Raw genomic sequence first — 11,193 nt, 5'->3', positions numbered from 1 at the left:
GTAAGTGTCTTTGACTCAGGACCCTATCTTGACCACTGAACCACCAGATGCTCAGGGAGAGGCCTGTGGTGTGCTCCAACTCCTCCAAGATGCGTCCAACCTGGTTCAGCACCATCATCCCCCTGGTGGTTTAGCACGGTGCCTGGCACTCGATGTCCACATGCGTAGCAGCTAGGACTTTACCCCACACAACACTCGAGGGCAACAAACATCATCTTCCAAACCAAAATCAAGCCATTGTAGCTTGGCTGGTAATGTAGACTGAGTTAAGTTTGGGAAGGAGCCATCCCTCAGAGGCAGACAGAAGCCTCTGAGGTCTTTATCCTGAATATCTGACCTGAAGAACCCCTGTGGCCACAACTTGCTGTGCTCTTTGCCTTTGCCTTTGGGATTCCCTTGAAGACATGGGACTCCATGTCAAGACTGGACACAGATATCCTTGCCAGATCTTGGGTTTGGTATCCCTGGCTGACACATGTAGCCATTCCCTCCACTAGGGAACTGCTAGTAAAGACAGTTACTGGAAACAGCCCCAGACAGGCCCCTCCCCTCTTCCTATCGAGACATCAGCCTCTCCCCTCATCCAGGAAAAAGAGGGAGCCATAGCCAGAACATTGATGTCAAGATTGATTCCAAAGGTAAGGGGGATTCCAGCATGTATGTAGGGGTCAGGGAGGAGGAGCCAGTGGAGAAGAAGAGGTTGGGGGTGATCCAGGTAGATCTGACGTAACAAGTACCCTTCAGAGAGAAACCGTCCCTCGGGACACCAGCATCCATTCGCCTTGCCTCTGGGGGACCAGTGCACCTGTTCTGCTTTGGAAGAACACCTTCTCCTTTAGTCCAGGAAATGCCAGTAGTGCTGATTCCCAGTCTTCCATTTCGAAGGGTGGCGTTAGTTCTCTGACGGTCCTTCCACACCAAGGCCTGTGGGGCATTGACTTCAGGGTGGCCCCTTAAACACGAAGAAGTGTTAAATCTCCCGAAGGAGTAAAAAGAGCTTACACCTGGGGACGCACACAGGCATGGACGTGGAAACACTGCCTTTTCCTTCTTTAAATTCCCCCACTGCTGCAAGAACAAGAAAGAAATTACTACCACGATAATTATCCTGCCACATATGAGTGAATCAGAAAGATCCACAGAACGGTCCCCAGTCTGGTTTGCTTAGGGCCTGCCTGGGGAAGGCTGCAGGGCTGGCTGTGTTTCTGGTCACAAACGCTCTTGAGCACAAACCGCTTACTCCCAATTGCCTGAGTTTTATGGTAATCGGCTGACATTAAATATGAAAATAGTTATATTTCTCTCAAGGCTTCTTCCCTTCAGCATGAGAAATACAAGTCAGTGCTGGGCTCGAAGCTTGCTCGCATGTGGAACTTTGCCTTCAAGTGAGTGTGATGGGTGTAAATGCTATGCGATTGAAATTGGTTATCACAGGATATAGTGGAGTTGCACAGTTGCTTGGCAGGTCCTTCCAAAGTTGTGTCTGGTTTCCTCTTTCACTCCCTGCTGTAACTAGTCCAAATCTTCACCACTCCCCAAGTTTCCTACCCCACCACCTCCTCCGGACTCTAAGGGGGTGAAATTGTCCCCAACGTTATAAGGAAAACAGAAGCCTGCAGACGCGCACTCTTCCCACTGTCACGTTCTTTAATTCTTCCTCTCAGGGAACAAGGGACGGGCTGCTGCCAAAGCTGGTCCTCTCACCCGTGACCCTTCCCCATCCACTGTCTACCTCAGCTCAAAGAGGCTTTATTACCTCATATAATTAGTTACCCAAGGGAGGACTAGCTAGCCCTGGCCCAACAATGTCACTAGGATGTGGTTTCTCTCCCCTCAGCATTCTCTAAACCTGAGCTGTCCATTTGGCAGCTCTTGAAATACAGTTAGTCCAAATTGAGTTGTGCTAAGAAGACATGGAGTTTCGAAGACTTAATAAGAATAGAAAAGATCTCATTAATAATTTTTATATTGGTTTCATGTTAAACAACAATAGTTTCATATATTGGATTAAATAAAATACATTCTAAAAATTAATTTCATCAGCTTCTTACTTTTCAAAAGGTAGCTGCTAGAAACCTAAGAAGACATGTTTTCTTCACATCACAGTTCTTCTTTGGACAGTGATACCCTAAAAAGCCCCGCGGCTACTCCCCCTCAGCTGGGGAGCCTCTTTAAGCTTCTCCTTTTCTTCTCCATGGGCAACCCTCTAGCTCGAGTCCAGCACTCCCATGTCTGACCTGATGCCTTTCGCCTGGATTGTGCTTGGTCATCCAGGTGTCAGAAGGACCCCTTGACCAATACGTCTGCCTAGACTCTCAGGTCACCTCAGCTCCAGCATCTGCGCCCCAAGGACCCTTCTCTCCAGCTCTGTCTCTTCCAAGCGCAGGCGTCTGAGGCCAAATCCGGGAGCCAGACTCCTGGCTGCCCAAGGGTCTGAGAGGAAGTTCCAGCTGCCTGCTTGACACCTCCACCCAGAAGTCTTACAGGAACCGCAGGCTCGCTGTGTTAAAAACCAGCTCCTATTCCAGCTTCATGCCCAACTTCTTCTTCCCATTGTTTTCACCACCTTGGTCTCCCTCCCACATTCAGCCAGCCACCAATTCCTGCCAATTTTGCCCAGCAAGTTATGTCGTATATCTGTCCCCATTGCCATTCTTATCTTTCTCACATTATAGGAGGTGAACTCTGAAATCCCTCCCATAGTGTGCCCCTGCCCCCAGAAAAGCACCGTTAGGAGTTTGATATATAACCTTCCTCACTGTGTGTATTGTGTTATTTTTTGCTATTGTTTTTCATTATTACTGTTATTTACAAAAATAGGATCATACTAAATGGTAGACATATTGCCATGGTTTTGTAATCATGCTTTAAAATGCGTTTCGACCTCAAGATTGCCAAAAATTTTTCCATATTTTCTCAGTATTCTTGTCTTAATAATTAATAATTCATGTTAAACTCCAGTACATCTGATGTCATTTTTGTATATGATATGGACTAGAGTACCTATGTTACATTTTCCAAATGGTTCTTCATTCAGTGGCCATGACACTATTTTATTTAACAATCTGTAATTTCCTCATTTAGTTAAAATGTCATCTTTGTCATGCACTAAAATTCTGTATATACATACATCAGTGTCTGACTTTGTTCTGTTCCACTCTCTATTTATTCCTGAAATAAGCCCCCATTGCATTTATTTTCACAGATTACTTTTATTATCAGTTTGTCAGGTTTAAGAAAAGCAGTTGGAATTTTGATTAGAATTGCTTTAAACGTAGACTCCTTTGCAGTAGAATTCACATCTTTACAATATTGAACATTCCTATCCAGGAATATCCAGGAATGGAGGAAATAGATTTCTCCATTTATTCACATTATCTTTAATGTCTGTCAGTAAAGTTTTATAAGGTCTTGTGCATTGATTGTTTCATTTACTTTAGGCACTTTATAGATGTTTAAAAATTACCCATTCTAACTGATTATTGTTGGTATGAAGCAGTAGAGTTCCTGGACCAAAAGCACCAGCCCGACCTGGGGTTAGAGGTCCCGAGGACCCTCCAGACTATGGGGCGAGGCCCAGCTATCTGTGTTTTAATGGCCCCTGAGGGAAATCAGCTGCAAGCTAGAGTGTGAAAACCCCTGGCATGAGGGAAGTTATTGATTCTCAAACAGTTATCCTAACCCCAGCCAACCTGCAGATTATCCTGAATTATCCAGCTGGATAGGCACCCAGATCATCTGTAAATCTCTTCCTTTCTAATACGTCCTCATATTTTTATTTATTTTTGTAGATTAGAATTCCAAAATAGGAACAGCAATTTCAATTCCATTAGTGTGTGCCAGCTCCAATGGACTGACACTGACTTCCTAGGAAGCTGTCTTGACAAGGGCTGTCAAGAAGACCCTGCCTTGTCTGCCACAACGCAGGGGACAGTTGTGGCCTCTATGCCTTGTGCTTTATTTCTCTGCTTCAGGCTGGTGTTGGATCACAGTGGACAATGGGGGGGCTCTTGATTTTTTTCCTGACTTTAACAAGGATGTCTTTTTTAATATATCAATTAACTGTTGAGCAATTTTTAAATTCCTGAAATAAATCTTCCTATATCATGAAATATTACTCTTTAATATATTCTTGAAAATGTTTGCTAATATTTTATGTAGTATCTTTGCTTTAATCCTGAAAGAGATCGTCTTTTAAAAATGTATACCTGACTTAGATGGTATTTAGATGAGACTTCAGACTTTTGAGTTGATGCTGGAACAGGCCCGTGTTCAAGGATGTTCCTTAGCCGATTATACCAGCCTCTTCCGAGTCTCAACTCAGGATTTTCTGTTTCCCTCCCCGAAGCCCCAGTGCATGGTTGTATGTCCTTGTTGTGAGTCCTTCTAGTTCTTCTATGTGAGCTGCCGACACGGTATGGCTACTGACAGACGGGCAGTGTGGTTCTGCAACCAGGAAACGAACCCGGGCCGCTCAGGTGTGAGAGCGCCACTTTAACCACTAGGCCACCAGGGCTGGCTCTCCACTCAGAACTTACCTGCTTTTTCTCAGTAACAATAATACTTTCAATAAAACACTATCAGGTTTTAGTATTGCACTTCTACTTGCCTCCTAAAATGAATTTGGAACTTCTCTGAGTTTGTCCAGTTTTCAGAAGAGTTGAGTGACAGGGATTCCCCTGATCCTTGAAAATGTAAAGGAATTCACCTGCAAAACTCTCTCTCCCTATGGCTGTTTATCTTTGATGACTGTTTTTCCTTTTTAAAAAATATGTAGTGATTAGTCTTTCATACTTGTTTAGTATATTTTCATCATTTCTATTTTCTGTTTCGTTTCCAAATCTGTTGGCACGAAATTGTACATAGCTTTTTTTCTATTTTAAAATTAATTCTATATCTATAAATATAAATCCTTTCTCATTTCTAATGTTTCATATTTTGTGTTTTTCTTCTTCCCTTAAGCTTGCCAGATGTTTATTTCATTTGCTTTTCTTTCCAAAAAGTCAGTTCTTATTTCCATTTTCCAGTTCACTGCTATTCTCATTTTACAGCCTAATTAATTAAGTTTGGCATTGATGTTCAATAATTCTTCCCTCATTTTTTAGCCCCTAAATAGTGTTTAATTTCTATTTTGATTTCTCCCTTGACCACATGCCATTGAGAAGAAATTTAAAACATTTTTCACAATGGTAAATATCTTTTATCTTTTTATTCATTATTTCTAGTTTTATTGCATTATGGGTCAGAGAACACAGCCTGTAATTTTCCTACTTTTTTTGAAATTCATTAAATTTTCCTTGAGGATGAATCATGATCAATCTTATCTTCTGGACCTGAATCATTGAAATAAGTTCTTGCTTTGGTCTTGCCCATAATCCATTCTTTACAACCACTGGGGTGAGTTCCGTAAAGTGTCTGCAGTCCCTGAGGCCAGTGAGAGGACACAGGCTCCTTAGTGAACTCACACCCACCTCGCCTACCCTCTGTGCCCGACTCTCTCACACGTTCCAGCCACATGGAGCTCCTCCATCCTCATACCCTGGTGCCTCGGCACATGCAGAAGTCTCCCCTAGACTTGTCATGTCATTCCCCCAAACCCTTCATCCCACTGAATCCCCTGCAAGCTCCGTAATTCTCCCTCAGGAGACAGCTCTCACTGCCCCTCCCCTGAGAAGTCTGCCTGCTTTCCTCCGTCTGCAGCCCTATTCAGAACATGGGTCTCGTCCCCTCCTTGACATTGAGAACTCCTGATTCACTGCAATGTCTTCAGTCCCCAGCACAGTTCCTGCGATCTACTGGGCACTCCAGTCGTGGGCGTGTGTTTGTGTGTGTGGCAAATTAATGAGTAAATTAATAAATAGGAATAGCTATTTTATGATAACTTCTCTAGAAGCAAGGCCTGGCACATAGTAGAAACCCAAGAGATATTTCCTAAATTTGTAATTTTGAGAATTTTAAGTCTCGATAAGATAAAGCTTATAAGCTTAGTGGTCAAAGGCGTTCTTTCAGGTTTTACTTTTTCTGGACATGAGGACTGACCATTTCAGTCAGGCAACAAAAAGCTCTGCTGTGAGATTGCTACACGTCTTTTAAACTAGATGAAAATCAAATTTGGAGGATCGATAGAACAAGTTTAAATTGTAGATCTTCGGTGGAAGTAAGAGAGATAACTGCCTGTATTTTCTTATTTAAATCATGCAAATACCTTACAAGGAATGTGTTATAGTCCCTATTTATCTGATCAATAAACTGAAGATCAAAAAGGAAACTAATTTCTCCAAAGGAGGAAGGGCGGAACAGAACGAGGCGTGACTCCAGATCACAGGTGCTTGGAAACGCCGGCCGCTGCTGCAGGGACGCTGGTGGCGGCCGTCAGAAGAAGGTGTCTTAATCGTTCTTTTCTGATTATAAAAACAACACGTGCTTTTTATTGAAAATTTAGGTAATATCAACAGGTAGAAAAAAAATAACTATAAACACTAAGAATTCAAGCGCTCAGAGACACCCACTGTTAACAATTGGGTGAATGCCGCCAGAAATTAAGCTGCACAGGTGGGGACTTTTGTGTTTTGTTAACTGCTACATTTCAAGGGTCTGGCAACGTGCCAGGGCCATCTAGTAAGAGCTCAATAAATATTTGCTAAACAGATGAATGGATAGATAGCTTTTGAGTCGTTTCATATACACACAAATGCATATGTGCACATGTGCCTAGAATGTATTAACAAAATGGAGTTTACATTCCACATGTAGTTTTCTATTCTGTTTCATAAGGCCGTTTCCTTCTTATATAAAACGTGGACAGATTCGTGAAGGACTACTCCTTAGTTTGGTGGCCTCAGAGGGTGCTCTCCAGGGTCACCTGCAGCCCAGGAGGCTGTGGCCCATGATCGTTTGTTCCCAGGTAGGAGAGAGAGCTCTACCCCTTGATTTCCTCACCCGCAAAATAAGGTGGGGGTGCACTGCCTCTAGGATTCCCTTCCAGGGTGTGGGCTGTATCCAAGGAGATGGCCCTGTATCCACGATATCCCATGTTTTCTTTCCAGATGCTCTTCAGAGGACTGAGAATTCCATTTATAGAACAGCCTTCAAACTGCGATCGGTGCAAACTCTCTGCCAGTGTAAGTACAGCTTCCTGAAACACTTGAAATAATCTGATCCTGATGTGTGATGTAAAATTCACAAAGCAAGCAGGAACTCCCCATGGGAGTGACAGCGGACTCCACAAGGCTGGATCTGGGCATTTACTCCAATTTCAACAGAGAGCATGGGGTGGGAGGGTCACCATGTGTGTTCAACTCCCATGTAGCTTCTCCAACTGACAAGAGAAAATGACTTGTGGATGAGGATTTTGATTTTTTAAAAGTTTTTCTTACTTGGTTTCTGGAAATTTTTTTTGGTTTCCTTTTCAGGATACCAATATTGACACAAAATAAAATTACAAAATAAGTTAGTATAGAATCTGTGCTTGTAGACTCAAGTATGAAATTTAAAATTCCTTCTACTACATAAGATTTGCATTTTGAAGTTGTACCGCTTATCTCTTTTTGAACATGCAAAAATAGGTTCAGATGAATAAACCTTGAGCCATAAATTTTAAAACTATCTCAAGAATTCCCTGATATCTGCTCTTTTGCATTGTTTATATCTGATTGACTGCTACAGTTTTCTTTTCCTATGTAGGCAAAATAAGGTAAAATATAGCAAAAATGTTTATCCTGTAAAAATTCTCCAAAATGAAATATCTTGGATCCTAGCTGTGAAAAACAACAGGCCTTCAGCATATCTAAAGTTATTGATGTCTAACTTCCATACTGCATTAAAAAAAATCACTTCTTGTGAAATGATTTATGACATTTATCGTACCAGACCTAAAAGAAGCTGTTATAGATGACATTTCTCCTGAAGATTGACTTTTTTAATATTTTTGCCTTCTGCCTAATAAGTTATATAGACCACTAACTTTCTTTTTTTAAATTATTTTATTTTTTTAATTTAATTTAATTTTTTGAGGAAGATTAGCCCTGAGCTAACATCTGCTGCCAATCCCCCTCTTTTTGCTGAGGAAGACTGGCCCTGAGCTAACATCTGTGCCCATCTTCCTCTACTTTATATGTGGGATGCCTATCACAGCATGGCTTGCCAAGTGGTGCCATGTCCAAACCGGGGGTCCAAACCGGCGAACCGGGGCCGCTGAAGCAGAACGTGCGCACTTAACCGCTGCGCCACTGGGCTGGCCCCTAGACTAGTATCTTTCAAACTGTGCTTCACAAAGTGTGCACGGTATGAAGTGGGGCAGGAAAGGGATCAAAAGCTGGGAAGAAGAGGTACAAGCAAGCCAGAAAACCCCAAAGACGGTCCCCTCAACCAGGACAACTCTGCCTCCCTGTTTCCCACTCTGCATTTTTGCATAAGGGTCCTTTGAAGAAGGGATTCTTGGCTTTAAAAAAAGAGTTTTTAAAAAAATCACTGATGTAGACGAATAAACTCACTTTTAGCCCATTTATTATTCCAGAGATCAACCAAAGGCAGAATATGCTCACTAAAAGTTTTCCCGCACTGATGCCATCTTTCTGGAGAACGTCTCCCTGAGAGGAGGCTGGCAGGCGCTGTCGGTGGCGCCTTCCATCACTAGCGCCTGGGTGCGTTCAAACAGTGTAATTTGAGGATGCACGTTTTCAAACTTCTTCTTATCCCTGGCATCAGAAACAGTGCATGTAAATAACACTCGTGGGAAATATTAAGAATACACAAAATCAGTAGTTGAAAAGTTCTACCTAGCAAAGATAGCCAAACAAGAATTTGAAAGCAAAAACTCCAGACGCTGAGATAAAGCTCCAGGCGCAGGGTCTGGAGAGCGTCGCCGCACAAACGCCGCGGTGAGATTAACGGACACCACCGTTATCTGTTTTGCTGCAACACGGAGCTCTCGGCGGAAGACAGGAACGTCCACGCACAGCACGCCAGGCCGAGGGATGCGTTTGCGATCGAGTGACGATAAACGTTTGCCCCCTCCGCCACCTGCAGCCAGGTTTTTATTAAAGTCACATCCTGAAAACCTTAGACTCTCCCCTTAAAAGCAGTACCGGAGAACAAATAAAAATTTTTATTATACTTGCTAGATTTCTTATCTGTGAGGTTGATTTAGGAAGTAGAGAGAAGCCAGGGTTTTATCATTTCACGGACTGAAGCATTTTAAACGCCAGCAGCTCTTGGTGCCGCTGACATCCTCCTCTCTCGGATGGTGCAAGTGGTGTTTATTAATTTTGCCTGTCATCCTCTGTCTGCAAGAAACCATAGGGTTAGTTCTAGTTCATTCTTCTTCTGTTCATTGCCTTGTAAAATTTTTAGGAGAAGGTGATAAAAAATACATAAGAAATTAACCATTATTTTTTGTAAGCAACTTTGGTTTTATTAGGTGCCTTGCCTAGACAACAATACTGATGGAACCAAGATGAAAATTAAATATTACCGAGGCAAGGGTGGGACGTAACGGGTCTGCTGATTCAGCAGCTCTCTTATAAAGATCACTGGGTTTTTAGGTCAGGCAACTGCATTTTAACCCACAATATTCCTTCTGAAGCTCAGCTGCTGACAAAAAAGATGGTGTTTGAATATGAAAGGAAAGTTTGCTCAATCCGCTTAATAACGAGCACACAAATGCTTTTCCCGACCCCTCACCACAGTGTCCTAACTTTCTTGGAAGCTATTTTTCAAGTTTCTCACTTCCTTCCCTTTCAACTTCATTCTGTAGAGCCACATCCTCAAGGTTATGCTGGGAATAATGTAATAACCACACTTTACTAACAGATGTACTTTTCCAAAATCAAATAGACTGTCACAAGAGTAACGCCTGAACCGTGCACAAGAGATGTGTATCCAAGTTGTGGCCATCTCTAATGCCCTTTAGAGAAAATAGCTGCCATAACAAAACAGTCTTCATTAAACCCTAGGTGACATGAGCTTTGTTCGAAGCCTTTTGTTCCCATCAGAAAATAAGACTCAGTTCTGCGTTTGCTTCCTGCAGTGGACTTGGTTCACAGTTCTCTGATTCGGCATGTCCTACTACGGCAATGCTTCTGGGAAGCAAGAGAGAGCCCCTTCTCTGTGCAGCAGCTTCTTCAGACCCTCCAGGAGCTGTTTCGGAGAGTCAGTGTGGAAAACCCAGGCCAGGTGCATCCCAGAGCTTCGGAGCTCACCCTGAGCCTTCTCACAGCCCTGTACGACAGGTGAGCGTGTGGTGGTCACGCTGTGACCTCAAGGCCGGTGTTGAGTCACCTCTGGTCCCTGACCATGTGTATTGTCTAATAGTGGCTTAAGGTTTGATACGTAAGAAGGCTTGTTTTCCACAAATGTATTACTCATTCGGGAGGGGAATGGAGAAGTACATGTTTATGAGCTTCATTAATATAAATGACCCGTGGATAGCAAAAAGGGGGAAAAAATCCACATTACTTATCTCTCACAGAAACTGCCTTCCACTCTAGAGCAGCGTGCTCATCTTTCGCTGGGGCGATTGTAGATCTGTCCATAAGAAAAATGACACTTTTCTCCGGAGGCCCTGGAAACTTCCTTCTTTGCTCATTTCTGTGTAACCAATTATCAGTCTTTGTTTTGTTTCTCAGGTGGAGTAAGGGTGAATAACCTGTGCATGGTTGGCTAACCTGTTGTCTTAGTCTGTTTGGGCTGCTGCAACACAAACACCATGGACTGGGGCATTAAACAACGCACATTTATTTCTCACAGTTCTGGAGGCTGGAAGTCTAAGGTCAAGGCGCTGGCAGATTTGGTGTCTGGTGGGGACAAGCTTCCTGGTTCACAGAGGAGCCTCTTCTCCCTGTGTCCTCACATGGCAGGAGGGTTGAGGGAGCTCTCCAGGGTCTCTTTTGTGAGAGCGCTAATCCCATTCATGACGCTCCATCCTTAGGACCTAATCACCTCCCAAAGGCCCCACCTCCAAATCCCGTCAGATTGGGGGTTAGGTTTCAACATATGACTTTCCAGGGGGACACACACATTTAGTCCATTGCAGCTGCAAGCCAGTTTAAACCCTGTCAAAGGCTTGGTTATGCATGCCCAGGAATCAGTGGTGTGAGTGAGTGTGTGTGTCTGTGTGTGTGTTTCTCTGGCTCTGGGGTTTACCGTTCTTCCGTCCCACTTCATTGTGTTTCCTTTATGTGGTCTTGACCCAGT

The 11,193-nt window shown here is 43.3% G+C and overlaps 1 protein-coding gene and 1 long non-coding RNA gene across 2 annotated transcripts in view; one reads left to right on the top strand and one right to left on the bottom strand.

Moving 5' to 3' along the window:
* Positions 1-4,417: 4,417 nt before the first annotated feature.
* The window catches only part of DYTN (dystrotelin), a 56,937-nt gene continuing 50,161 nt past the window's right edge, over positions 4,418-11,193 (top strand). The window contains exons 1-4 of the mRNA XM_070240748.1: positions 4,418-4,478; positions 6,857-6,904; positions 7,047-7,121; positions 10,028-10,229. Coding sequence (XP_070096849.1) covers positions 4,418-4,478; positions 6,857-6,904; positions 7,047-7,121; positions 10,028-10,229 — 386 coding nt within the window. The remainder of the gene's footprint in view (positions 4,479-6,856; positions 6,905-7,046; positions 7,122-10,027; positions 10,230-11,193) is intronic.
* On the bottom strand, positions 8,489-8,947 carry LOC138918821 (uncharacterized). The gene is made up of 2 exons (XR_011428621.1): positions 8,778-8,947; positions 8,489-8,696 (listed from the first exon to the last, which is right to left on the bottom strand). It is a non-coding gene; the product is annotated as an uncharacterized lncRNA (long non-coding RNA).

Source organism: Equus caballus, chromosome 18, assembly GCF_041296265.1.
Source record: "Equus caballus isolate H_3958 breed thoroughbred chromosome 18, TB-T2T, whole genome shotgun sequence".
NCBI classification, from domain to species: domain Eukaryota; kingdom Metazoa; phylum Chordata; class Mammalia; order Perissodactyla; family Equidae; genus Equus; species Equus caballus.
Note: the sequence above shows the minus strand (reverse complement) of the source record. Positions and strands in the feature narration are given on the sequence as shown.